A 27,269-nucleotide genomic window follows, 5' to 3' on the forward strand; every position below is an offset into this window, starting at 1 on the left:
TGTCACTGTTTACAAAAAAAAAAAAAAGCTTAAACAATAGCGATAAGTTTCTCTTTTGACAGTGAAACTTACCAGAAAGTTCTAATGTGTGTTTTGAATCACACGAGAGAGATCAGCATACAGATTTTTCCAAGCATTTTGATCCCTCTTGTTCCTAGAATATCAATAGTCCCCATGAAGTCCAGCATAGGAAAAGCTGTCAAGAGATGATACTGATTTCTCACCTGGCCCTTGGTGTCTCCATTTAGGGAGATGGCAAACATTTTGCCCTTTTCTGGTTGGCCACAAAGTGTCAGCAATCACTACATGGGAAAAGTGAGGTTAGTTAAGTATCTCCCAACCAGTCCAGCTCAGAAAACAAGCAAGAGGAATGGGGAGTTTGAACCTTGTTTAAATTAGGGGATAAAATTGATTGAAATGTTTTTCACAGTTGACTTTTTAGAGAATGACCATTGATGACTTTGAAATATTGTAAATCTTTTAACATTAAGAGCATGCCTGGTCATGGCCCAGCTTTTAGAAGACAGCTTATTTTGTGAAGAATTCATACAGCAGTGTCCAGCAGCTGTTGAAGTTCTTAACCTAGTAGCCCAGGAATGCAGTGCTGGTAAGTACCTGTCACTTTCTTTTCTACCCTGTTTTATTGAGTTGTGTCAGCATTTTTACCATTTGATAATGGATGTTAATTATTTTCATATACACAGCGAACAGCTGAGCTCTGAACACATTTACCATGATTTACTTTCATTTCAGACCTAGAAATGTAAATTTAAAAATTCAGAAGATACCAAGTAGGAAATCAGAATTTTTCTTACTTTTTTTTTGGGGGGGGGGGGCCTTTTCGTCTTTTAGGGCCTCACATGCGGCATGTGGAAGTTCCCAGGCTAGGAGTTGAATCGGAGCTGTAGCCGCAGGCCTACACCACAGCCACAGTACATGGGATCTGAGTCATGTCTGTGACCTATACCACAGCTCATGGCAACGCAGGATCGTTAACCCACTGAGCAAGGCCGAGGATCAAACCTGCATCCTCATGGATGCCAGTCAGGTTCGTTAACCACTGAGCCATGACGGAAACTTCAGAAATTAGCATTTTTCAGTTTGACTTGAGGACCACCTTGTCAGAGTGTTTTCTTTTCCCCATTCATATTAATTAATTGCCTTTATTTCTCTATTAGAATTATTTATTAACTGTCCTTAGGGCTGCAGATAGTATCAGACTGTTGTCATTGCTTGCATTTGAATTCAGAGTCAAGAGTTTGCACTAACATCCATCTGTGTGTGTGTGTTTGTGTGTCTGTGTGTGACTTATGGAAAAGTTCAAACAAACAGAAAATTAGACTATTTTTGTATAACAAACCTTCATGTTTCCATCAGCTAGTGTCAACGGTTGTCAGTTAATAACCAATCCTTTTTCATCTACACTGCACCCTCTTGGATTATTTTTAAGCAAATTTTGGGGATATCCTGTTATTTTATCCATAAATATTGTGGTGTGTCTCAAAAATAAGGACTCTTCGGCATATGCCACAGCAACGAGGGATCCGAGCCGCGTCTGCAACCTACACCACAGCTCTTGGCAACGCCATATCGTTAATCCACTGAGCAAGGGCAGGGACCGAACCCGCAACCTCATGGTTCCTAGTCAAATTTGTTAACCACTGCGCCACGACGGGAACTCCAAAAATAAGGACCCTTAAAATAACCACAATACCATTATCACATCTAAAAAATTAATAGTAATTCTTTAATATTGTTAAATACCTAGTCAGTGCTCAACTTTCTAACTTTCTTATAAGGTCATATTGCTTTTACATTTATTTGAATCAGGATCCAAATAGAGTTCATCCCTTGTGATTCATTGCTATACCTTTTTTTTTTTTTGAGATTTTTATTTTATTACTTTTTTCTTTTTTATTGTTTTGCGTTTTAGGGCACACCCACAGCATATGCAAGTTCCCAGGCTAGGGATTGTCAGAGCTGTAGCTGCCGGCCTACACCACAGCCACAGCAACGTGTGGGATCTGAGCCACACCTGTGACCTACATCACGGCAATGCGGGATCCCTAACCCACTGAGCAAGGCCAGGGATCAAACACACATCCTCATGGATAGTCAGATTCGTTTCCACTGCACCACCTCGGGAACTCTTGCTATGTCTTTTAAATCTCTTTTAAAATATAGATTCCTCTCAGTATTTTTTTTTTTTTCCTAACTTATTTGTTGAAGGGTTTCCCACAGTCTGAATTTTGTTAATTACATCCCAGTGGCATTATTTAACGTGTCCTTTTGTCCTTGAATTTCCTGTAAATTGGTATTGTCCTGGGTATGTTTAAGAGAAATTTTACCTTTTTCTATTTTTTGGTCTTGTCCAGGGCATGTGGAAGTTCCCCAAGTAGGGGTTGAACCTGCATCACAGCAGCAACCTGAGCCATTGCAGTGACAATACCAGTTCTTTAACCTGCCACGCCACAGGGGAAATCCTGAAATTTTACCTTTTATCCCCAAGGATATAACTAGACTCTAAATGTAATTAGTCACAATTAGACAAGCATTTCTCTAACCCGCTAGCACTAGCATTTTCATGAATTGTAAGGAAGAAATGGATATCTTTAATTTCCTTAATGGTTTTAGTTTTATCTTGGTATTTCTTTTTGTCATTTTTGTTATCTATATTATTTACTCTCTCTCTCATGCTGTTTGTTTTTTTCAGTAACTCTGTAATCCTTTTCTGTCCTTAAATCTGTCCTTTTTCACATGGCAATGATTTCTCTTGGTTTTCACTTTTTAATTTGTCTTCGTTCTCTATCTGTTTTACTTCTCAAATCTCCTTCCCTTAATAAGGGTAGTTCTGTGGAGCCAGCAACACTAAAAACCTCAGAGAGAGCCCCCCCCCCCCCCAAGAAAAGAAAAAAAGAACAAAAGAACAAATTTCTCAGGTGAAATTACTTGTGACTAAATATTTGCTCATAATTTTATACTTGTAGTAGATAGGTCCTTAGTTCCCTGCCTCTCCTTTTCAGTATTCTTGGCTCGGGTTGCATCCTAAGACTTACTTGACTGATCTTAGCAAGCATATAACTTGTTGAATGAATCATTTGCTTTTCTATAGGACTCTTTCTGGGTATTTTTTATATGTTTTATGGAATAAAGGGGTCTTAATCTGTGAAATTAACTTTGGTACTTGATGTACAAAGCCAGGAATCATGGTAATTTTAGAGCAAATGGTTTTAATAATAACCACTATTAAAAGAACACTGTTCTAACAAAGACTTGGAAAGAAATGTGTGGGAAGTTCTTATTAATTGCTACAAAAGAGAAAACTGTGAGCATACACACAGCGATTTATTCTAAAATAGTGTCCTAGGTCAAGTTTAATAGTCCTTAATGACGCATTTATTAGATTACCAGAAAGAGCTCTGAGGTTTAAAGTAGATATCCAAGGTTGCTGATTCCTGAATCATTTACCTGTATTAAAAAAAAAAAAAAGCTATATCTGAATTACTTTGAGACACAACAATGAATTCTTAGAGCCTAATGGGGAGTCATAGTCTGTGTGCTAAAGAAATGCTGTTTAATAAGTGAGATTCAAAGTGGTGGCTAGAAGAGAGAGTTCTCTATTTTTTAATGTATTAAGATTTTTAAAATTTCATATACAAAAGTGTCATAAGACTTATAGGCAATAGTCAATTGATTCTCTAAAATGAAAAAATTTTCAGGAGTTCCCGTCGTGGTGCAGTGGTTAACGAATCTGACTAGGAACCATGAGGTTGCAGGTTTGATCCCTGCCCTTGCTCAGTGGGTTAACGATCCGGCGTTGCTGTGAGCTGTGGTGTAGGTTGCAGACGCGGCTCGGATCCAGCGTTGCTGTGGCTCTGGTGTAGGCCGGCGGCTGCAGCTCCGATTGGACCCCTAGCCTGGGAACCTCCATATGCCGTGGGAGTGGCCCAAAGAAATAGCAAAAAGACAAAAAAGAAAAAAGAAAAAGACAAAATTTTCAGTGAATTCCTTTTATTATTTTACTTCATTTGAAATGAATTAAGGTGCAGACTTCGCCACTGTAATGTTAATTCACTCACATCTAAATTTTATAGGAGTTCCCATTGTGGCACAGCGGAAACAAATTAACTAGGAACCATGAGGTTGCAGGTTCGATCCCTGGCCTCACTCAGTGGGTTAAGGATCTGGCGTTGCCTTCAGCTGTGGTGTAGGTTGCAGACGTGGGTCACATCTGGCGTTGCTGTGGCTGTGGCGTAGGCCAGCAGCTGTAGCTCCTATTCCACCCCTAGCCTGGGAATCTCCATATGCCATGGGTGCAGCACTAAAAAGCAAAATAAATAAATAAATAAATTTTATAGCTTCTCTCATCTGGGGAAAAGAGTGCCTAATTCCATTTGGTCTGGGAAACTAGCACTGCAGAACCTCTTCCCTTAAAAAAATATTCCTGAGGAGTTAACTAGATCTCTTGGCTGAAATAGCATAGGAAACAGATTGTGAAACTAAGGAAAAGGCATATAGAAACCAAAAAAGTTCTCAACTTTATTTTATACTCTTACAGAAGCCAGAATCGCTCAGGTTTCCTCTTCTCCCTCCTTGCTAAATATAGACATTCCCTGAGCCAGAGATTTTTTTTAGACTTTGAATGTTCATAAGACTCCCTGGGAGTCTTTCCTAGGAGTTCCCATTGTGGCTTAGCGGTAACGAACTCGGCTAGTATCCATGAGGATGCAGGCTTGATCCCTGGCCCCACTCAGTGGGTTAAGGATCCAGCATTGTAGTGAGCTGTGGTGTAGGTCGCAGACTTGGCTCAGATCCAGCATTGCTATGGCTGTGGCCTAGGGCAGTAGCTACAGCTCCAATTCGATCCCTAGTCAGGAAACTGCCGCATGTGCAGCCCTGAAAAAGAAATCCTTTCCTTAGTATGAGAGTCTTTAGTTACATCCATGTTGCTGCAAATGGCATTATTTTGTTCTTTTTTATGGCTGAGTAGTATTCCATTATTTTAAAAATTATATGCTTTCCAAGCACCAGAAAATCAGAAGTAAAGAGTGGGCCTGGGCAGTTGTGCCAAAAGTGGCCCTCACACTTCACTTGAAGAAACTGCCTAAGGAAACTGCTCTAAGTTTTGCCCTGACCCACACCTGTGGCATATGGAGGTTCCCAGGCTAGGGGTCCAATCGGAGCTGTAGCCGCCAGCCCACACCACAGCCACAGCAACAGCAGATCCGAGCCACGTCTCCGACCTACAGCACTGCTCAAGGCAATGCAGGATCCTTAACTCCCTGAGCGAAGCCAGGTATCGAACCTGCGTCCTCATGCGTCAGGTTTGTTAACCACTGAGCCACGACGAGAACTCCAGCAGATAGTATTCTTGGTATCATCCAGCATGCTGTATATCTCTCAGAATAATTTTAAGTCATTTTAACAGAAATAATTGGAGAGTGTTAATTAAAAGTAATTGGGCCCTTTATGACTAGTCAGTTTACATTTATGTAAAGGATTCCATGAATTTTGTAACTGAATAGCTCCCCTCTTTGGTTTGTCTATCAGGAAGCATGGATCTAGACTTGCGTCCCCCACTCCCAGGTATAAATAAAGGACACTAGATACATACCCAGCCTCACTCCTGGCTCACTTTGACTGTTTTATCTTTGCCTCATCTACCTATTGCTGTCTAACCCATATCATCAGATTATATTAGGTGTCTGCATGCCTTTTGGTACTAGGTATAAGTCAGTAAATCTTTCTTACTACTATCCTAAACAAACTGTGGTTTTTTTTTCATTAGACTACTTTTTATTCCTTACAAGACATTTTTTTTTTTTTGTGGTATGTATATAGCATATGGAAGTTTTCTGGGCTAGGGGTTGAATCTGAGCGGCAGCTGCAACCTGTGCCACAGCTGCAGCAATGCCAAATCCTTTAACTCACTGAGCCAGGCCAAGGATTGGACAGGCTCTGCAGCGACCCAAACCACTGTAACCCACTTCACCATAGGAGGAACTCCTTCCTAAGACATCTTTAAAAATTGAAATATCCATATTCCACACAATTTACCATTTTAAAGTATACAATTCAGTGGGTTTTAATATATTCACAGTTGTGCAATGATCGCCACTAATTCCAGAACATTTCTCCCACACCCCCAAAAAGAAAACCCTCCATAGTCATTGCCTCCCCATTTCCTGAGCCCCTGGCAACCATCAGTCTACTTTCTATCTCTATGGATTTGCCAGTTCTGGGCATTTCACATAAATGGAATTATACAATGTGTAGCCTTTTGTCTCTGTTGTTTTTTTTTTTCCACTTAGCATAACCTCTTCAAGGTTCATTCACGTTGTGGCAGGTATCAAGTAGTTCATCACTTTTAATGGCTGATTACCATTCATTCCATTGTATGAATAGACTATTTTGTTTATCCATTGATCAATTTATGAATACTTGTTTATGATTTTTGGCTCTAACAAGTAAACATTCATATACAACTTTTGGTGTAGACATGTTTTCTATTCTGTTACACATATATAGCAGTGGAATTGCTGCATCTTATAGTAATTCTGTGTTTTAACTTAAGGAACTGCTTCTTTTTTTTGAGGGACCATTTTTGAAAGTGGCTATACCATTTTATATTACCACCAGCAGGTCCCAATTACTCCATACCCTAGCCAACTTTAGTATTGTCTTTTTTTATTATAGCTACCTTAGTAGGTGTGAAATGGTGTCTCATTTGCATTTTCCTAAAATTAATGATGTTGAGCATCTTTTCACATATTTATTGACCATTCGTATATCTTCTTTGGAGAAATATCTATTCAGACTTCCTGCTCGTTATTTTTAATTAGGTTGTTTGTTATTATGTTGACTTATAGCTGTTGTTTTATGTATTCTAGATAGACTTGTCCCTGATCAGATATGATTTATAAATATTCCATTCTGTGGCCTGTCTTTTTACTTTCTCAAATGTCCTTTTAAACAAAAGTTTTTTATTTTGATGAGTCTCATTTATCTAATTTTCTCTCATTGCTTATGCTTTTGGTGTCTTACCTCAGAAATTGTTACCTGAAGTCAGGAATATTTATACCAATATTTTCTTCTAGCAGTTTTGTTTTGTTTTGTTTTTGTCTTTGCCTTTTCTAGGGCTCCTCCCGTAGCGTATGGAGGTTCCCAGGCTAGGGGTCGAACCGGAGCTGTAGCCGCTGGCCTACGACAGAGTCACAGCAACTCGGGATCTGTGCTGCGTCTGCAACCTACACCACAGCTCACTGCAACGCCGGATCCTTAACCCACTGAGCAAGGCCAGGGATTGAACCCGCAACCTCATCGTTCCTAGTTGGATTTGTTAACCACTGAGCCACGACAGGAACTCCTCTTCTAGGAGTTTTATGGTTTTAGTTATAAGTTTTTTTTAGGTCTTTGATCCATTTTGAATTTCTGTGTAACTCTTGACTCTTCTAGACTATTCTCATAGTACCAATCTATCCAGAATTTCCTTCCTCTCTACTTATTGAAATCCTGTCTTCTCCAAGATAAATTTTAATGCTTTCTCCTTTAGGTCTTTCTAGATCCTGCTGCCTGTGTTTATGCCTTGTATCACATAGTATCACTCCAGCCTTGGTCTGTGTTCTTTATTGTATATGTCTTATCTCTCCTCCCAGATTGGGGGCTGAAGCTTTTATTAACATCTAGCACTCTTCCTTGCTCATAGATATTCAACAGGCTAAATAAAGACTGGAAAAAAAAATCAATTTAGTTGATAAAATAATAGTTTTCATTTATTCGATGATGGTAATAGCTTTCATTTTTTTGGTGTTTGCCTGTGGCAGAGGCCCTACCTGATGTTATTTCATCTCATCTTCAACCACCCTATGAGGCACAGATACTGTTATTTCCCCCATATTGGATGATGGAATTGAGATGATAAATATCAAGTTAATGGAGCCAGGTTCTGAATCCTAACAGCCCAACTCCAGAGCCCATGCACTTGACCACATTGCTTTGCTACTGAACCACACATAGTAGACAAAGAGGTCTCAGGGCACTTGCTCTTTTGTAAGAATTTGAATAATCTCTGTAAGCAGTTTATTGTTCTGACTCTAACAGAGTTGGCACCCTCTTGGGGGATCGTGGGACTCATTTTCACGTATTTGATGTATCCCCCTCCAGGAGAGCGACTAGCAGTTGTGGAAGTGCAGTGTGAACGGCTAAGGATGCTCTATCGGGACTGTGCTCGGCCCCCGCCACCTCCACTGCAGGCTGACCGGAGACAGGTGAGCCCTCTCTGCAGCGCCCCACACCTGCTGCTTTTCTGCAGCACAGAGCATTAAAGAATTAAAGAATGCCAAGCAGCACATTAATGACATTTAGAATGAGTGTTTGCAGAGCCATTTAGAGGTATATGCTCTGCAGTGACATGCTATCATCTTTGAATGTCGACAGACATTGATTTGACATTTAGAATATTGAAAGACTGTGCAGAGGAGCAGAACTCATAAATTTGTAAGTAATTTCTATGTTATCAATAATAGAAAATTTTTTTCCAAAATTTTAGATCTATAGTTCATCTTGTATAAGAAGTATACATAGGAGTTCCCGTCGTGGCGCAGTGGGTAACGAATCCGACTAGGAACCATGAGGTTGCAGGTTCGATCCCTACCCTTGCTCAGTGGGTTAATGATCTGGCGTTGCTGTGAGCTGTGGTGTAGGTTGCAGACGCGGCTCGGATCCCATGTTGCTGTGGCTCTGGCATAGGCCGGTGGCTACAGCTCCGATTGGACCCCTAGCCTGGGAACCTCCATATTTCGTGGGAGCGGTCCAAGAAATAGCAAAAAGACCAAAAAAAAAAAAAAAAAAAAAAAAAGAAGTATACATAGCGAATAAGAAAATGACTAGGAGTTCCCGTCTTGGCTCAGTGGTTAACGAATTCGACTAGGAACCACAAGGGTTTGGGTTCGATCCCTGGCCTCACTCAGTGGGTTAAGGATCTGGCGTTGCCGTGAGCTGTGGTGTAGGTCGCAGACGCGGTTCGGATCCCATGTTGTTGTGGCTCTGGCATAAGCTGGCAGCTCAGCTCCGATTAGACCCCTAGCCTGGGAACCTCCATATGCTGCGGGTACAGCCCTACAAAACACAAAAAGACCAAAAAAAGAGAGAAAGAAAATGACTAAAAAGCAAAAGCTTTTACCGTAACCCTGAGTTGCACTAAGTGAAAGAAGCCAGTCACAAAAGAGTACATACTGTATGATCCCATTTATATGTGATATGCAGAGCCGGCAAATCCATCGAAACAGAAGAAAGCAGATTGGTGGCTGCCAGGGGCTTGGGGGAAGAAAGGGATAGGAATTGACTACTCTAATGGGTATAGTCTCTTTTAAGGGGGAGAAAAATTTTCTAGAATTAGATTGTGGCTGTGGTTGAACAATTCCATGAATATGCCAAGAAACCATTGAATTATATACTTTAAATGGGTGAATTGTATGTTATGTGAATTTTATCTCAAAAAACTCATGTATCTAGATAAAAGTATGCAAAAATTGCTATGTTCTTGAAATTTTTCTGTAGGTTTGAAATTATTTCAAAATAAGAAAGAAATGTACAAAAGAAGAAATGTCACTTGGAATTTCAAGATTTCCAGTTACCATTGTCAGCATGTTAATATGACCTGTTATTTATCATTTTTCTAATTATAATTAAATTTCTGCTGTCCATACTGTTTTTTGTTTCTAGCTTCTCCCTGTTCATAGATAAGTACCTTTCCACATCCATCGGTAGCAGTTTATTAGTCCAGCAAACACTTGGCCTCAGTTTATTCACTGAGGTTTTTATTGTGGCACATCTATAGTGTCTCCAGTTTTCACTGAAACAATGATTTGATGGATGTCCTGGGAGCTATGTGTATCTTTAAGTTCTTTTTTTAGGATAAAAGTGAATTTGATGGGTAAAAAAAAAATCTGCTTTTATCTGATAGAGAAGCTTGACATTTTATGATTAGATCTATTTAAAATTATGAAAGTGAAAAAATGAGGCAATCTATAAAAGGAAAAAGAAATTGTAACTATATTACTCCTTCTTAGCTTTGAGCTGAATATTAAGTCATAGAAGTATAAATTCTGATTACTGATTGAACTAAAAACTTTGTCCTGTAAATTACCAAGGAGTATGAGGGGGTGAGGTCCTGAGTAGGTCCATGTGTGTAAGGAGGTGTAGATATGTAGGAATTAAAGCCTTATTTGTCCTAATAGAAGATAAATGATGTCAAAGGGATATTATAAGCATAGAAGGAGAAATATATAAGTAAGTATCAGAATTAACAGCTAAAAGAATGATAGTTTCTGGAGAACAGGACTGGGCATAGGGAAGAGACTGCCTTTTTTAGCATTAAAAAAAAGGTCTCTTTTAGAAAAAAAAAATAAGCTTTTTTTTTCTTATTTCTTTTTAGGGCCATACCCATGGCATATGGAAGTTCACAGGCTAGGAGTTGAAGCAGAGCTACAGCTGCCGGCCTACAGCACAGCCACAGCAACACGGGATCCAAGCCACATCTGTGACCTACATTACTGCTTACAGCAACGCTGGATCCTCAACCCACTGAGCAAGGCCAGAGATGGAAACCGCATCCTCATGGATCCTAGTCAGGTTCATTAACTGCTGAGCCACAAAGGAAACTCCAACATAAGCTTTAAAAAAAAAAATACATGCGTATATTATAATACCATTAGATAAAAAGTATTTTTCTTCTTTGAGAGAGTAAAAGGATTTGCAGCTCTACTGAATGAGGGTGTTTCTCCCCATTGCAGCCCAAAGAGATTACATGGAGCCCCTCGCGAGTGTTTCCACCTGTCCGAGCCTGCATGTTCTCATCACACCTCACTTCTGTCACCTTCCTGGCTGACCCCAGCGCCGGGGGTGGTCTGCCCCGGGGCACATTCATCTATGCCACCTCACCACTGCCCGTTCAGGTGAGAAATCGCAGGACACACTGTCTCCTGCCTCTTCCCTTCATGTGTGAAAGAAAGAGCAAGTTTAAGGGCCCACAGTGAGCCCTCTGATTGTCTGCCCACTTCTGGTGTTCCTTCAGGCTCCATCTTTCTACTGGGAAATTGAAATTGTTTCCTATGGAGATACTGACGATGACACTGGACCAATAGTTTCCTTTGGCTTTGCTACAGAAGCAGAGAAACGAGATGGGGCTTGGACTAATCCAGTGGGCACTTGTCTTTTCCATAAGTAAGTGGCTACTATCACTGTTATTAAAAAAAAAAAAAAAGTAGTGGGTGTTTTAATGCTTAAGTAGTATCATTATAATCTCTTCTAAAAAATTTAGAAAATACCAGCTAGAAATATACTCACGTTTAGTGAATGAGAATAGCTCTTTCGATTTCTCTTCTAATTACTCTTATGCTGTAACTCTCAGCAGGTCACTACGTACCTTTCTCTGTGTTGGCTGATTACCCTTGGCTTTGACATCCCTTTGTTTTTTTCACAGCAATGGCCGAGCCGTGCACTACAACGGCTCCAGTTTATTACAGTGGAAGAGCGTTCGCTTAGACGTAACTCTCTCTCCTGGTGAGTACAATGAGAGCTTTTTTTCCTACCCTTATCTTTAGGGCCTCCATATTTCTGTTGTCCTCGGGTTTTGGTCAAAATATCTTTAAAATTAATGAAACTCAGCAACCAGAAATGGGCACTATGTCTCTAGTGAAAACGAAATACACTGCTGTTCCCCAGTTTACACTAAACCTCTCATTTTATCTGGCATTGTTATCTTTTGTGTGTATGTGTCTTTTTAGGGCTTCACCCTTGGTAAATGGAAGTTCTAAGGCTAGGGGTCAAGTCAGAGCTGTAGCTGCCAGCCTACACCACAGCCAGAGCAATGCCAGATCTGAGCCACTACACCACAGCTCCAGGCAATGCCAGATCCTTAACCCACTGAGCGAGGCCAGGAATTGAACCTGTATCCTCATGGATACTAGTCAGGTTTGTTACTACTGAGCCTCCAAGGCATCATTATCTTTAGGGCCTCCATTTGGTAAGTTAAGAGTCACATTGACTTTTGTTCCTCCATCATTAGAAAAAAATCTGAGATTTTGCCTTTTTCTGAAGTTTCTATCTTACATCAGCTTTTCATTGATGAGCAGGTAAATAGCTTTAAAAGAGTTTTAGGGAGTTCCCAATTGTGGCTCACCGGAAACAAATCTGACTGGTAACCTTGAGGATCTGGGTTCGATTTCTGGCCTTGCTCATTGGGTTGAGGATCTGGTGTTGCTATGCACGAGCTGTGGTCTAAGTCACAGACACAGCTTGGGTTTGGGTTGCTGTGCCTGTGGTGTAGGCTGGCAGCTACAGCTCCAATTCGACCCCTAGCCTGGGAACTTCCATATGCCATAGGTGTGGCCCTAAAAAAAGACCAAAAAAAAAAAGTTTTAAAAACTCTGCCAGTCACCAGGAGGCACTCAAGAATGTATCATTGGTAGATAAGATACATGCTGTAGACTTTGCTCTTGGTAGCCTAAACATGTGGTACAGCTTCACCAAATCTGCCCAGATGTTTCAGTCAACTCAATAAAGAGAAGATCTTTCACTTCTTTTAAAATTTCCATGTAACTAACTTGATCTGTATTAGTGGATGAATTAGGATCAGGAGCAGCAAAATACAGGCATTATCTTCTTGACATGAGAAGCAGCTATGCTGGCTGCTTATTTTGAGACAGTACATTTTAGCATCGTCTCTGATTAAACTGAAATCATTAAATGTGATGGATGATCTGGGATGCTTAGGTAGTGGTGACTAAGTCACTGAACCCAGTAGGTAACTTCTTATAGCTGTCTTGGGGTAATTCGTCATCACTTATCCTTGAGAGAGCAGCTTATTGTACTTTCCCAGTGAGCGTAATATTTTCAGTTATGGTAAAGTTAGGCCTTGGAAATGATTTCCTAGCAAGTTGTTTCTCTTCCTTTGTGGAGCAGAACTCTAATCTCAGCTGAGTACTTTAGTGTTTTAAGTACAAAGGGAGGAAGAATAGAGAGAGCAGAGGAAAATGTAGTCAGGGTTTTTATTTCTTTGTTGTAGTTGATTGTTATTTTGTTAGATCATACTTTGGTTTTTGAGAACATTTTAGACTAGACCTTAAGCAAGCCTGCTACCCTTTTCTTAGAGAAATGTGTCTGTGTGGGAATAGGAATCAAGAACCCACTTTTTTGGCCACACCTGCAGCATGTAGAATTTCCTAGGCCAGGGATGGAACCCAAGCCACACCACTGACAACACCACATCCTTAACCCACTTTGCCACAAGGGAACTCCAAGAACCCACTTTTTACAACAGGATCCCAAACTCTGTACTAACACTTGCAGTGTCCCTTCGTCAACAGATACTCTGAGCATCTCGTACATGCTGGGCCCTTTTCTAGATCTTGGGGGTGCCGCGGTGAACAATGACAAGTCCCCAGCCATCAGGAAGGCTGGCCTAGTGGTATCAAAAGCATATGAGGATTTGACCCCTAGCCTGGGAACCTCCACATGCGACGGGAGCGGCCCTAGAAATGGCAAAAAGACAAAAAAAAAAAAAAAAAAAAGTCAGATTTTTGGAGTTCCCGTCGTGGCGCAGTGGTTAACGAATCCGACTAGGAACCATGAGGTTGCGGGTTCGATCCCTGCCCTTGCTCAGTGGGTTAACGATCCGGCGTTGCCGTGAGCTGTGGTGAAGGTTGCAGACGCGGCTCGGATCCCGAGTTGCTGTGGCTCTGGCGTAGGCCGGTGGCTACAGCTCCGATTCAACCCCTAGCCTGGGAACCTCCATATGCCGCGGGAGCGGCCCAAGAAATAGCAACAACAACAACAACAACAACAAAAAAAGACAAAAGACCAAAAAAAAAAAAAAAAAAAAAAAAAAGCATATGAGGGAGTTCCCTGGCAGTTTAGTGGTTAGGATTTGGCCCTTTCACCACTGCAGTCCAGGTTCAGTCCCTGGTCTGGGAACCGAGATATCCTGCATCAAGCCACTGCATGTCTTGGCCAAAAATAAAGAAATTAAAAAAATATTTAAAAAATGTGAGAGACTGATTAAAAACAAACTCACAGAACTTCTTATACTTACTGGGGAGTTTACAACAGGTTAATTATAAAGCTGTGTGTGCTAGCAGCTCGCCTGAGACAGCTGATAATAGCATTGATGTAGTGGATATTGGCCCCCTTGGTTCTCTAAGTTCTATCTCATTATCGAGTCAACTCATCAGAAAGTAGCTTGGCTTGTATTATCTTTGCTTCCTGAAAAGATGTGTTAAATACATTTAGGTGAGGGGACATAATGTGATTTAACATTATATGTTTAGATTATGTTGTAGGTTGAGTTTTAAATTATATTTTTAGACCCTTTCTGAATTTTCTGCAAACTTACTGAGAAGGTATTGCCTTTTTACCCTTATGCATAATCTTCTACATGTCAAAAGAGAAAAACTTATATTCCTCTATTAAAAAAATCATACTCCATGCTTTCCCTTTTTATCTTGGCTGCCTAGAAAATAAAGTCCAAATTTATTTATTTATTTATTTTATTTATTTATTTTTTTGTCTTTTTGCCTTTTCTAGGGCTGCTCCCACAGCATATGGAGATTCCCAGGCTAGAGATCTAATCAGAGCTGCAGCCACTGGCCTATGCCAGAGCTACAGCAATGCGGGATCCGAGCCGCATCTGTAACCTACACCACAGTCCATGGCAACACCGGATCCTTAACCCACTGAGCAAGGCCAGGGATCGAACCCTCATAGTTCCTAGTCGTATTCGTTAACCACTGAGCCATGACAGGAACTCCTAAAGTCCAAATTTAATATGTAATTGTGGTAACTAACTTAGCTCAGACACCAGGTATTTTTCTTCTGAAAAATGCTTCTTCAAATACTCTTCTTCAAATACTTCAGTTTGACTTCTCTTTTTTTAGATTGTTTATTTCTATTGTGTTATTTTATATGTATATATGTCTAAGTGCCCCATGTCTTTTTCAGATTAACTGATGGCATGAATACATAAAAACCAAGATAGTCAATGATATGTGGCCTCATGCTGGTTGCAAATTTACTTAATAGTCAAGAAAATTGAAAAAAAAAAAAAAAACACCAAACACAGTGTTGTTTTCTTCCTGTTCTCTGCCCTAGGCGATGTGGCAGGAATCGGCTGGGAGAGAACCGAGGGGACGCCGCCGCCTCCGGGGCAGCCAGCCAAGGGCCGAGTATACTTCACATACTGCGGGCAGCGCCTCTCACCATATCTCGAAGACGTCTCTGGTGGGATGTGGCCTGTGGTTCACATTCAGAAAAAGGTAGGTTATCTTACTGCGAAAGGAAACCAAATTCTCTTCAGTAATTTGTTCCATAAGGAACAGAAAAAATTAAGGCACCAGACATGGCCTTGTTGACATAATATATGGTACTTGGTAAGAGAAGGAACCACAAACTGGAAGGAGTGTGTCCTTCCTTTGCATTGAACCCGAGTGCTTAACTGCTTTGACCTCCTTTTGGTCATCTTTTCTAAACAACAACACAAGAGACACTAGTGTTCTTTCCAGTGGCAGTAAAGTCTGTGGTTAAATAAGTTTTGAAATGACCCTCCTGGTTGCTTTAACATGTCAGAAGCTCAGAAGAATTAACACTTCATTCAGTAAAGATCCAAAACATCAACGTTATTTATCCCAACATCCCTACACATATATGCAATGGTGGTGGAACCCTTTTGTCTTTAAGGAGCACCTGTTAACAGCTAACTTTCAATGGAACATTACTACTTACTACATGCTGGTAGTTCCCAAATCCTTATCTCCAGCCCAGACTTCTCCTTAAAGTCCAGACACAAATACCATCCAAGACAACATCTTTGAATAGATGCTCCATAGGCCTGTCCAAATTCTCATGTCTAAAACTGAGCCTAACTCTGCCCGATACCCTAAGCTGCTTCTTCGCTAGCCTGCCTTGTCTTGGGAAATGGCAGCTCTTTCCTTACAGCTGCTAAGATCAAAGACCTTGGCTTCCTTCTTGACTCCCTCATTTTCCTCCTGCTCCACATCCAATCAATCAGCAGTCCTTGTTGACTCTACCTCCAGAATGTATCCAGAATCTGACCACTTAATTCAACCAGTTCCTGCCTGGCCCAGCCACCTCATTTCTGGGTAGCATATTCCAGTATCCCTCTATCTCCCAACCCCGCAGTTCTTACCCTTTTATGTCTTTTCAACATAGCAGCCACAGTGATCCCTTCAAAATGATGGTTAGATCCTATCACTCCTCTATTCTCAACAAGTCAGTGGCTCCCCATGTCCCATGTTGTAAAAGCCCAAGTCTTTATAATGACTTAGAAGATCTTGTAGGACCTGGCCATGTACCAGGACTCTGATAGCATCTTTTTCTCACTTTGTTCAGTGAATTAAAGATGCCAGTAATTTAAGGTAGCATTTCTCAGCCTGTTCTGTTCATTCATTCAACAAATATTCATTAAGCATCTACTATATATCAAGTACTATGCTAAACTCTGGACATACAATAATAATGAACAAGACAGATATGATCCCTATCTTCGTGCAGTTAAAACCAGCTGGAGGAGTCAGACATTAATTAAACATTCACAGAAATATATATGCGTATGTATATAATCATAAACTAATAAACACTGTGTATTAGTCAAGGTTCTCCAGAAAAACAGAACCAAGAGGAGGTTGTTGATGTGTGTGTATGTGTGTGTAGACAGAAGTGAGGGGAGATACATTTTGAGGAATGGTTCATATTATTATAGAGACTGAGAAGTCTCACAACCTGCTGTCTGTAAGCAGGAGAGCTGGTGGTGTAACTCAGTCTGAGTCCAAGGGCAAGGGATGTTCAAGCAGAGGTGCAGTGGGAAAAGGAGTGAATTCCTCTTCCTTTGCCTTTTCTTTTATTCAGACTCCCAGCAGATTGGACGATGCCCACTTAGATTAGGGACGGCCATCCACTGTGTCCATGGATTCCAATGCTCATCTCAGACACACCCAGCAATAACTGTTTAATCTGGCACCCCGTGGCCAGTCAAGCTGATAGATAAAATGAGTCATCACAGGAGTTCCTGCTGTGGCATAGGTCACAGCTGCAGCTCGGCTTCAATCCCTGGCCCAGGAACTTCCATATGGCACAGATACAGCTGAAAGACAAAAAACAAATGAAAAAATTAACTGTTAATCACAGTATGAAAATTGTAGACTTTATGAAAGCAAGTAGCAAGCAAATCTGATCATGTCCCCATAACCCTGAAGAATGATGTTTGAGCCAGGTCTGTATTATAAACTGGCTTAAATAGACAAAATTGGAGGAAAGAATGTTCCAGGTGAAGGGAACAGCATGCATAGTGGCATCAGGTAGAAAGGAACAGGTACAGATCACTCTTTGAGGAGCAGAGAGCATGAGTACAGAGTGAGGGGCAGTGCGGGCAGGGCCAGCTGCACAGAGCTTGACGAAAGGATTGAGAGGGCCTGGTGTGCCCAGGTTGTAGGTTCACAGACTCTGCAGCTGGGGCCAGTGAGTGAAGTTCACCTCAAGGTATTAAAAATGAATGCATAAATCCAAGTTCTTTCAAATCCTTTCTTTGGTTTCCTTTCCAGAACACCAAGACTCGAGCCAACTTTGGCTCCCGCCCATTTGCCTATGCTGAAGGGCAGGCTCACCGCAACGCCGCCGACCTGTGCACCGACCTGGCAGAAGAGATCAGTGCTAACTTTGAAGCCCTGCCCTTCGCCATGGCATCTGACAGCGACAACGATGCTGGCACCAGTATTGCATCAGACCCAGGAACTCACGGGCCACCATGCCGGATCGCTGCTGTGGCCACCGCACAGCAACGTAAGCTGCCTCCTCCCAGGGCCCCAGTGCTTCCTGGGAATTCAAATGATAGTAATTCCATAAATCCTTTTGGACACACTCCAGTACTCATTGGAAATGAGGTAAAGGCCCAATAAAACAAAATGAGCAGGAGGGAGCATGGCAGGCTAGAAATTATATTAAAACTCCTAATTTAAGATGTTAATCACAGTTCCTGCTGTGGCACAGTGGGTTAAGGATCTGACTGCAGCAGCTTGGGTCGCTGCAGTGGTGTGGATTCAATTCCCGGCCCAGTGCATTGGGCTAAGGATCCAATGTTGTTGCAGCTGTGATGCAAGTCACAGCTGCAGCTTGGATTTGATCTCTGGTCCAGAAACTTCCACATGCTGTGGATGCAGCCAAAAAAAAAGAGAGAGTCTCTTTAATTCTTTCTCATGATGAAGAGCCTTCCAAAATCTTCTCTGAGTTGAGTGAATTCTACCCATAAAACCTTTTTAGGATTCAAGGCATTTATAAATGATTAATTATTCCTTGACTCTGCTTTAAAGCCCCTCCAAGAACTAGGAGAAATCATGCAAATTAAGAAAATTTGAAAAAAAAATACCGTGGAGTTCCTGTCATGGTGTAGTGGAAATGAATCTGACTAGGAACCATTAGGTTGTGGGTTCAATCCCTGGCCTTGCTCAGTGGGTTAAGGATCCAGCGTTGCTGTGAGCTGTGGTGTAGGTTGCAGACACGGCTTAGATCTGATGTTGCTGTGGCTGTAGTGTAGGCTGGCAGTTGTAGCTCTGATTGGACCACTAGCCTGGAAACCTCCGTATGCCTTGGGTATGACCCTAAAAAGCAAAAAAAAAAAAGAGAGAGAGAGAGAGAGAGAATCTGGTCTGTCCAAGGATAAGCAGATTATGTGCTCTTACCTGGAATTCATTGTCATTGTGCTTTGTTACAGAATATGACAGTGACACTTCATGTCATTATAAAGTAGAGCTCAGCTATGAGAATTTCATCACCTCTGGCCCAGACCCCCATCCACCCCCCATTGCAGATGATGAAAGTGATGATGATGACGATGATGACATCCCCCAGGTGAGAGCCCTACAGCGTTCACTTAGCTCCCTGTGACCAGGACAAGGCATGAGAAATATTTTGTTCTGAGCGTACAAGGCTGGAATCGTTAACACTGAACAGTGTGACTCTAGGAGATTCATTTTTCTAAACCACGTGTCAATAGCAGCATCTGTTGGGCTCCACTGCCCAGTAGCGATATGGGTATTAGAGAAATGAAGTGCTTTGATGGTAGTTCAGCAGTAAAGTTGGGGATGATGCAAAGTATTGATATGGCTCTAGGAGTTCCCTGGTGGCTCAGCAGGTTAAGGATTCGGTGTTGTCACTGCTGTGGCATAGGTTCAATCCCTAGCCAAGGAACTTCTGTCCTCGGCAAGTGTGGCTTAAAAAAATAAAAAAATAAATATATGGCTTTAAAGGGAAAGGAAGAGCTTGCCTCAGTCCAGCTGTTGCCTGCACTGGCATCTGAGGATACAGTTAGTTTGGTGGTCCACACGGTGTGTTTCTATCACTGGCATTTGCGTGGGGTGAAGGCCTCAGGGCTGAGAGCTGTAAGTCAGGGAAGGACTGGTTCCCGCCTGAGGTGTTCCTTCTCTGTTCACATTTGCCTTCTCCTTCTAGGAGGACCACTACGCCCTGCTGGTGAAAGCCTGGGAGACCAAGGTTTTCCCTACTATCCGAAGACGCTTCCGTAATGAAGCAGAGCGGAAATCGGGCCTGGACCAGATAAAGGGTGCTTTACAACTAGGTCTGGTGCTTTTACATTTTTTTAAGGAGTTCGTTTCATGACTTGAAGACATGTGTTTAGATGAAACTCAGGATGTAAATCAGAAAAGAGGGGCTCTTCTAAAGTTGGGCCAGACCTGGGCCTTTATTGAACTCTGTGATCCTTTGCTCTCTTTATCAGGCTTTTCCTTGCTCATCAGTTTAATTCAGTGCTTTGGGTTGATGGGTTGCTAGAATGAAGCTGGTATAGTTTTCCTCAGAAGCTGGGTGGTTAATAGCTTAGGCTCTGAAGTCACATGTGCGCCATTAACCCGCTGTGTGACCTTGGGAGCATTGTGGAGCCCTTTTAGACTTCCTCACCTTTGAAGTGGAATCAGTAATGGTAACCACCTCATATGCAGAAGAAAAACTAGTAACTAATACTTAGATAAAGCTCCTAAGAACAGCATCTGGCACATGGTAGTCCTTCAGTTGATGTGATTCTACATGTCACAGTAATGATGGTGATGGAGAGACTTTTCTCCCACTGGGCACATAGAATAATGCAACGTTTGATTGCAGGGAGTAATGAGTCTGAAGCGCAGGTATATCTGAGTTCTATTTTTAAGGCTTTTCCTCACCTGTGAAACACCTAATTTTTTGAGATGCAGGAATGCCTTTTCCCAAGAGGCACAGCTGCCCTGAAACACCAGTTTGTGTTTTCTGTCACTATTGCAGCAGTCAGAGGTGGTATAAGAAGAGAGTATTTGTCCCCGTGTTAGCACTTGTTCTCCTCTTTTAACTTTTGTCCTGACTGAGATAGGAGCAAATAAGAAGAAAAACCACCAAAAGACCTTTGTTTCTTGACCCACTTATATACTGAATCCCTGGTTTCCAGTGATAGCTCAGTGATTTCTTTTTTCTCAGACTAAATCTCAGGACTAATCAGTATATTTGTATATATGTATATATTTTTCTTTCATGCTTTCTATCCCCAAAACTAAGACCAATGACAGTGGCGTGATGGTGTTTACACTTAACCTATGGGACAATCCATACCTCCCGTGGTGTCCTTGCTTCCTGCTCTTATCAGAGCCCTCTCTCAGCTGCCAACTCAAATCCCAGCACAGTTAACTTATATTCTTCTCCTCCTTTCGTAAGTTTCAGACAGAGGGAACAGCATTAGAAAGACCCTCCCTGGGTGGGAGTGAGCTTGGGTGGCTGAGGGAAAGGCAGTGAGGCCAAGGCAGTGGCTCAGACGAGGAGAGGGTGAGGGAGCAGCAGCCTCAGCCAGGACTTTGGCTTTTATTCTCTGTAAATGGGGAGCCTTTGGAAGATTTTAAACAAAGGAGCAGCTTGAGCTGCTATAGTGGGTCCTACAGATAGAAAGATAATTCATTCCTCTCGGTCCACGCTCACCATCTGAAAGAAAATGCCCTTTCAGAGTGCAGAACAGACCCCATCTTATTCTCAGATGACTTTCCCTTCCTTAATCAGTGTGATGTCAGATTCATGACTGTGCCTTGAAGCACCAGTGCGGGTCACTGGCTCTCAGAGTTGGGAGGCTTTGTGTCAGTTGTGTTTATTCAGTCTGTGATTCATCCGCTTATTTGTTCACACATGCAACACGTGCCTCCCGGGGTCAGGCCTTCTGTGAGCCTCCTGGAACCCAGATGGTTCCTGCTCCCAGAGCTCACATCATAGTGGAAAGCGGGTAATGAAGCCACACACTATGTTGTGGGAGGATCTGTGCAGTAGATCGGGAGGCCACTTTGGGTGCAACTAGGGTACCCAGTCTAGCTTGGTTACTCTCACAACCTAGTACTGAAGCCGAGACCTAGTGCTCATTCAGCAAAAGTAGTGCTGTGTTTAGAAGTAGGAAGCACCATTTGTTCAGGGAGACTGCTTCTTACTGCTTTGCGGGAGGAGGAAAGGAGAAGAGAGTCTTTACAGTATATGAACGGAAAGCTCTTGTATGTGATCGTAGGTTGCCATGCCTTTATTTTCACATAGGTTCTGCTGAACTCAGGGTTTCTTTTCTTTTACCATTTGGTCCCAGAACCATCCTGAGTGGAGCCAAGTGTGCCTTCTCCTCCTTTCTTCCTGTTAGGAGGAGGGAAAATGTAAACGGACAGCAGAAAATTGGATTATCCAAATGTGGCTGCTGGAGCAGAGCCAGACCAATGACTTCTGGCCTCCTGACTCACCCAGAAGTGCCCAGGGCCCCTGACACACATGTTGCCAGGGTGTCTTCTCAGGATCCATGATCTGACAGACCATGGATCCATCCATGGTGGTCCATCTGAACCATATTAATGTAAACATTAAAAAAAAAAAACATTTACCTTTCAAATGCAGTCTCCTTCAGTATAGGAGCAGCAAAGGCTGAAAGGAGGATAGGGAGATGGCTCTAGTGCTCAAAGGGACACCCCTGAGAGGATGGGGCAGCCTCCTATTGCCAGGACCCCAAGGAAGGTTAAGGAAACCACCTCTACACTGCTCATGGTTTAAGTTCACATCCTCCATGGTCCCCAGTTCTTGCTTAGAAGACAGCAGAGTGTTTTTTCTCCTACCCTTATTCCTCTGGGAAATGTTGCAAAGATTATTTACCATGCTTTCTAATATCGGGTCACATTTCTTGCGTCTCTCTCCGACACTTCTTTCTCTAAGCATCTTCCTCTAACTACAGCCCTCTTCTAAACTGTGCTCAGAAAATTGCTGTGCTTTTTCATCATAGCAAAGCCAACAAAGAAAGGAATGGTAGATGGAGATAAGCCTTGTTTAAAAATAGTTGCTGTCAACACCTGTTTTTTTTACCCACAGTTTCCCAGGTGGTGTGGGAGGCTTCAACAGCACCCACCTCTCTGCCCTCCCCACCGTGCTGTTTTCTTCAGGGCCTTGGACATTTATTTAATTGGTTTATTAATTAATAGTGGCTGTTTCTATTGAAGATAATGATGTCTTTGCCCCCTGAGAGGGAAGAACAGAGCAAATTCCAGTACTGGAGAGAAGTAGCTCCCTGTCTCTCTTGAATCAGCAACATGTGATAGCAATAATCAAACAGTACAAAAATGTATAAAGGAAAAAAACACCACTCTGACTTCCTTCCTTCTCTCCATTTGTCCTCTAGTTTGTTCTCTTGACTTAACAAAAAAAGTAAAATGACCACATAATAATGTGCCATCATTTGTAACCATTCTCTATTGATGAATACTTTCACTGTTTCCACTTTTTTGTTAGATTTTCCCAGAAGTACTTCAAGGAGTGCTCTTGTACCTTTACACACTGTCCTTGTGTTTCCTAGGAGAGATTTGAGAGATTCCTAGTAGGGGATCAAATATAAACACTTGATAAACACTGCCTGGTTATCTTTCTGAAAGGCTGCCTACCTTCCAAACTCCCCGTATCTCTTTGTTCTAGATGTGAGTCAGTGTTGTGGTTGGACTGCAGATCATGTGCTCTTTGGAGAGTTACCAGTTCTGTTCTATTTTTTAGGCATGGTGGATATTGCCCGGCAGACGGTTGAATTCCTCTACGAGGAGAACGGTGGCATCCCACGAGATCTCTATCTTCCCACCATTGAAGACATTAAAGACGAAGCAAACAAGTTCACAATTGATAAAGTTCGAAAAGGTTTTGCTTTTCCCCCCCTTCCTTCATCTGTGACACTCCCTCTGAAATGAGAAGTTGAGTTTTCCCAAGCCTAAGTGTGTGCCAGGCAGCTGCTGGCTCTTCCGTGGGTGACTTTCCTTACTCTGAGAGACAGGACCTCTTCCAGGCTACCCAAGGGAGGCCCTAAAGCTTCCTAATGGACACAAGTAGATGCTTGTCTGGCCTCTAGGGGTCTCCTGCACGTTGCCAGAACCACTAGCAGGAGCCCAGTGAGACAGGGCACTTGTAGAGAGAAGTGGGGCGTGGGTGGAGGACTACAGATTGGCCTCTTGGGCTTAGTCCTGGCTTCTGAGCTAATAAACCATGAATGTGTGGTTGTACTGTACTTTTTAGAATTTTAAAGAATGTATTTAGTATTTTTTTTTCTTTTTTGGCCACATCCACTGCATATGGAAGTTCCCAGGCCAGGGATCAAATCCAAGCCACAGCTGAGGCCTATGCCGCAGCCACAGCCACACTGGATCCTTAACCCACTGTGCCGGGCTGGGGACCAAACCCATGCTGCTGCAGAGACAATGCCAGATCCTTAAACCACTGTACAGTGGGAACTCCATGTATTTATTCATTTGATTAAAAATCTTTTGCATATTTTGAGGAAATGAAAGTACTAAAAGGCACAAAAAAGAATTAAAACCACTCATTAATAGACCGCTACAAAAATATCAGAATATAATGGCGTGCATATATATTTACTTTTATTTTTTATTCCTTTTTTCTTTTTTTGAAAGAGAGAGATAATTTGCATGCAATAAAATTCCCTCTGTTGAAGTTCTTGTCATGACGCAGTGGTTAATGAATCCAACTAGGAACCATGAGGTTGCGGGTTCAATCCCTGGCTTTGCTCAGTGGGTTAAGGATCTGGCGTTGCCCCGAGCTGTGGTGTAGGTCGCAGACATGGCTCAGATCTGCCGTTGCTGTGGCTCTGGCGTAGACCTGCAGCTACAGCTCCAATTCGACCCCTAGCCTGGGAACCTCCATATGCTGTGGGAGCGGCCCCAGAAAAGGCAAAAAGACAAAAAAAATTCCCCCTGTTAAACTATACATATCAGCAGTTTTTAGTATACACACAAAGTTGTACAAGGCCACCAAATCTGTGCCTCTAATTCCAGAACATTTTTATCCCCTCAAAAGGAATCCTGTAGGAGTTATTGTTGTGGCTCAGCCATTAACGAACCTGACTAGCATCCATGAGGATGCGGGTTCGATCCATGGCCTTGCTCAGTGGGTTCAGGATCCAGCTTTGCCATGAGCTGTGGTGTAGGTTGCAGACGTGGCTCACATCCCACGTTACTGTGGCTCTGGTGTAGGCCAGTGGCTACAGCTCCAATTAGACCCCTAGCCTGGGAACCTCCATATGTCGTGGGTATGGCCCTAACAAATAAAAGAATAATCCTGTACCCTCACCACTCCCCATTCCTCCTTTCCACCAGCTCCTGGCAACCATAAATCTACCTTCTGCCTCTATAGATTTGCCTAGTCTGGGCGTTTCATGTTGATGGAACCATACAACAAACATTTGGCCTTTTGAGTCTGACCTTTTTCATACAACATAATTTTTCAAGATTCATCTTTAGGTAGCTTATGTTGGTACTTTCCTTTTATAGCAAAATAGTATTCCATTGTATGGCTAATACCCCATTTCGTTTATGCATTCATCAGTTGATGGCGCTTGGGTTGTTTCTACCTTTTAGCCATTGTGAATAATGTTGCTATGAACATTTTTGTGTAGACATGTTTTCATTTCTCTTGGGTATCTATGTAGGAATAGAACTGCTGATGACAGTATGCATATGATAACTTTAACTTTTTGAGGAACTGCCAGATTCATTTCCAAAGGGATTACATCATTTTACATTCCCACCAGCATGTATGAAGTTTCCAATTTCTCTGTATCCTGTCCAACACTTATTATTGTTTGTCTTTTAATTGCAACCATCCTAATGGGTGTGAGGCAGTATCTCATTGTGGCTTTGACTTGCATTTCTCTAATGATTTTTTTTTTTTTTTTTTTTTTTGCTTTTTAGGGCCACATCCATAGCATATGGAAATTCCCAGGCTGGAGGTTGAATCAGAGATGTAGCCGCTGGCCTACACCACAGCCACAGCAACATCAGATCCAAGCTGTGTCTGTGACTTAGACCATAGCTCACGGCAATGCCAGATCCTTAACCCACTGAGGGAGGCCAGGGATCGAACCTGCAACCTCATGCTTACTAGTCGGATTCGTTTCTGCTGTGCCACAATGGGAAGGCCTCTCTAATGATTAATGTTGGTAAACATCTTTTCATGTGTTTTCTTTTCTCTTTGAAAAAAATATTTATTCAAATTTTCTGCCCTTTTTTTTTTGGCTTTTTAGGGGCCACATGTGCAGCATTTGGAAGTCCCCAGGCTAGGGGTCAAATTGGAGCTGCAGCTGCCGGCTTACACCACAGCCACAGCAATGGGGGATCCAGGCTGCATCTGCAACCTATGCCACAGCTCAGAGCAGTGCCGGATACTTAACCCACTGAGCGAGGCCAGGGATCAAACCCATATCCTCATGGATACTAGTCGGGTATGTTACCACTGAGCCACAATGGGAACTCCTCTGCCCATTTTTTAATTGGCTTGTCTTTTCATTGTTGAATTGTCAGAGTTCTTACAACATTTTGTTTTATTATCTTCCAGACTGAGCTGTGTTCCTTTTGGGTTATAACTAAACTGAGGGAGTTTGGTAAATGTCATAGAGCTATTTTAGACCCTAAAATATAGGTTCCCAAGATGATAATCGTACTTGCTCCTGAAACAACTTCTCCCTCTTCCCTCCTCAGGTCTCACGGTAGTAACACGCTCTCCAGACAGCAATAACGTAGCCAGCAGTACTGTTGGAACTGCGCTGCCAAAATTTGCAATCCGAGGGATGCTGAAAACCTTTGGGCTTCATGGAGTTGTCTTAGATGTTGATTCAGTGAGTGAACAGCCTTTTAATACACACTGAGACTTTGATGCCCAGACACCAAGTACCTTAAAAAGTGATTGTATAGGTCATTTACTCTGAATGCTGTCATGCCAGATGACTTGCCTGAGTTTTTCTGATGGGTCCAGATGAGGGCTGGGGGTAGAATATAAGCTAACTCTCGATGCCGTCACCTCCTCCAGACCATGCTGCTGCTGTCATTATTTTCCATCAGCCATGTTCAGACTTGCCCTTACATTATATGTACTCAGGTTCCCAGGGAAATATTCTCCTGTTGTCCTCAAGGAGTGAAGGATCTGTCATTGTCACGATTGTTACAGAAACACAAAGAAATTGTTTTGTGACTTTGATCACATCATCTTACTGGTTCTCGAAGCCTCGATTTCCCCATCTGTAAAATGAGTGTATCAAACTAGATCAGTCATTTTCTTCTTGGCTTTGCAAAACTCTCTCTTGGGGGTGGATAGCAGGGGAGAAGGAGCTGAAGAAAGTAAGGGCCAAGCCGAAGTTTTCTCTTGAAAACAGACTTTGAAGGCTGTGACCACGTGATCCTTAGGTTACATGCCCATGCTTGCATTTATGTTTCCCATGCAGGAAAAACTGATGAAATAATATACAGATCAAGCCTAAAAGTCTCTGATAAAGAAGTTCTATCACCATATAGATAAGCTTTGGTATCAATCTATGGATACAGATAATGTTAGATATCACTAATGCTTTGAAATTGAAAGGTTTTTGTCTTCAACTGATGGCATTTTACCAGAATGTAATTTAAATCATTACCTTTTTAAGAGAGGCTATTGGCTGATGGTTTACTAAGGTGAACTTTCAAGTAGAAAATTCTATCAGTAATGCTGTTACTCTTCCACTGCCTTCTGATGAAAACTTCTGATTCTGGTTGTCAGAAAGTAGGTAACTGAGTATTTTTTTCAGGGGTGGAAATGTGTGAAAATAAAATTAGAAAAACAAATTTGGTTAAAGTAGTAATTTCTCAAGTAGTTTGATTCCTTTTGGTTTAATAATCTCTACATAAAAATTACAT

General features: G+C 42.0%; 1 protein-coding gene and 1 long non-coding RNA gene across 9 annotated transcripts in view; one reads left to right on the plus strand and one right to left on the minus strand.

Annotated features, from left to right (window-relative positions):
* Positions 1–27,269, plus strand: part of HECTD4 (HECT domain E3 ubiquitin protein ligase 4) — a 211,478-nt gene that overhangs the window by 147,714 nt on the left and 36,495 nt on the right. For all 8 annotated transcript variants that reach the window (XR_014826914.1, XR_014826915.1, XM_005657322.4 and 5 more), the window contains exons 44-54: positions 492–607; positions 8,164–8,267; positions 10,794–10,955; positions 11,075–11,223; positions 11,483–11,562; positions 15,148–15,311; positions 17,613–17,850; positions 18,779–18,915; positions 19,516–19,642; positions 23,095–23,232; positions 26,082–26,218. Coding sequence is in view for 6 of the 8 variants with exons in the window: in XM_005657322.4 (XP_005657379.1) it covers positions 492–607; positions 8,164–8,267; positions 10,794–10,955; positions 11,075–11,223; positions 11,483–11,562; positions 15,148–15,311; positions 17,613–17,850; positions 18,779–18,915; positions 19,516–19,642; positions 23,095–23,232; positions 26,082–26,218 (1,552 nt within the window). In the remaining 2 variants the exon portion in view is untranslated. The remainder of the gene's footprint in view (positions 1–491; positions 608–8,163; positions 8,268–10,793; positions 10,956–11,074; positions 11,224–11,482; positions 11,563–15,147; positions 15,312–17,612; positions 17,851–18,778; positions 18,916–19,515; positions 19,643–23,094; positions 23,233–26,081; positions 26,219–27,269) is intronic.
* LOC110256658 (uncharacterized) lies at positions 23,934–27,143 on the minus strand. The gene is made up of 2 exons (XR_002338513.2): positions 27,011–27,143; positions 23,934–26,618 (listed from the first exon to the last, which is right to left on the minus strand). It is a non-coding gene; the product is annotated as an uncharacterized LOC110256658 (long non-coding RNA).

The sequence above is a fragment of the Sus scrofa genome, chromosome 14 (genome assembly GCF_054392235.1).
Source record: "Sus scrofa isolate SSC_HxYL_T2T_F1_AM1 chromosome 14, Sscrofa_HxYL_maternal_Yorkshire_Landrace_v2.0, whole genome shotgun sequence".
In the NCBI taxonomy this organism is placed as follows: Eukaryota; Metazoa; Chordata; class Mammalia; order Artiodactyla; family Suidae; genus Sus; species Sus scrofa.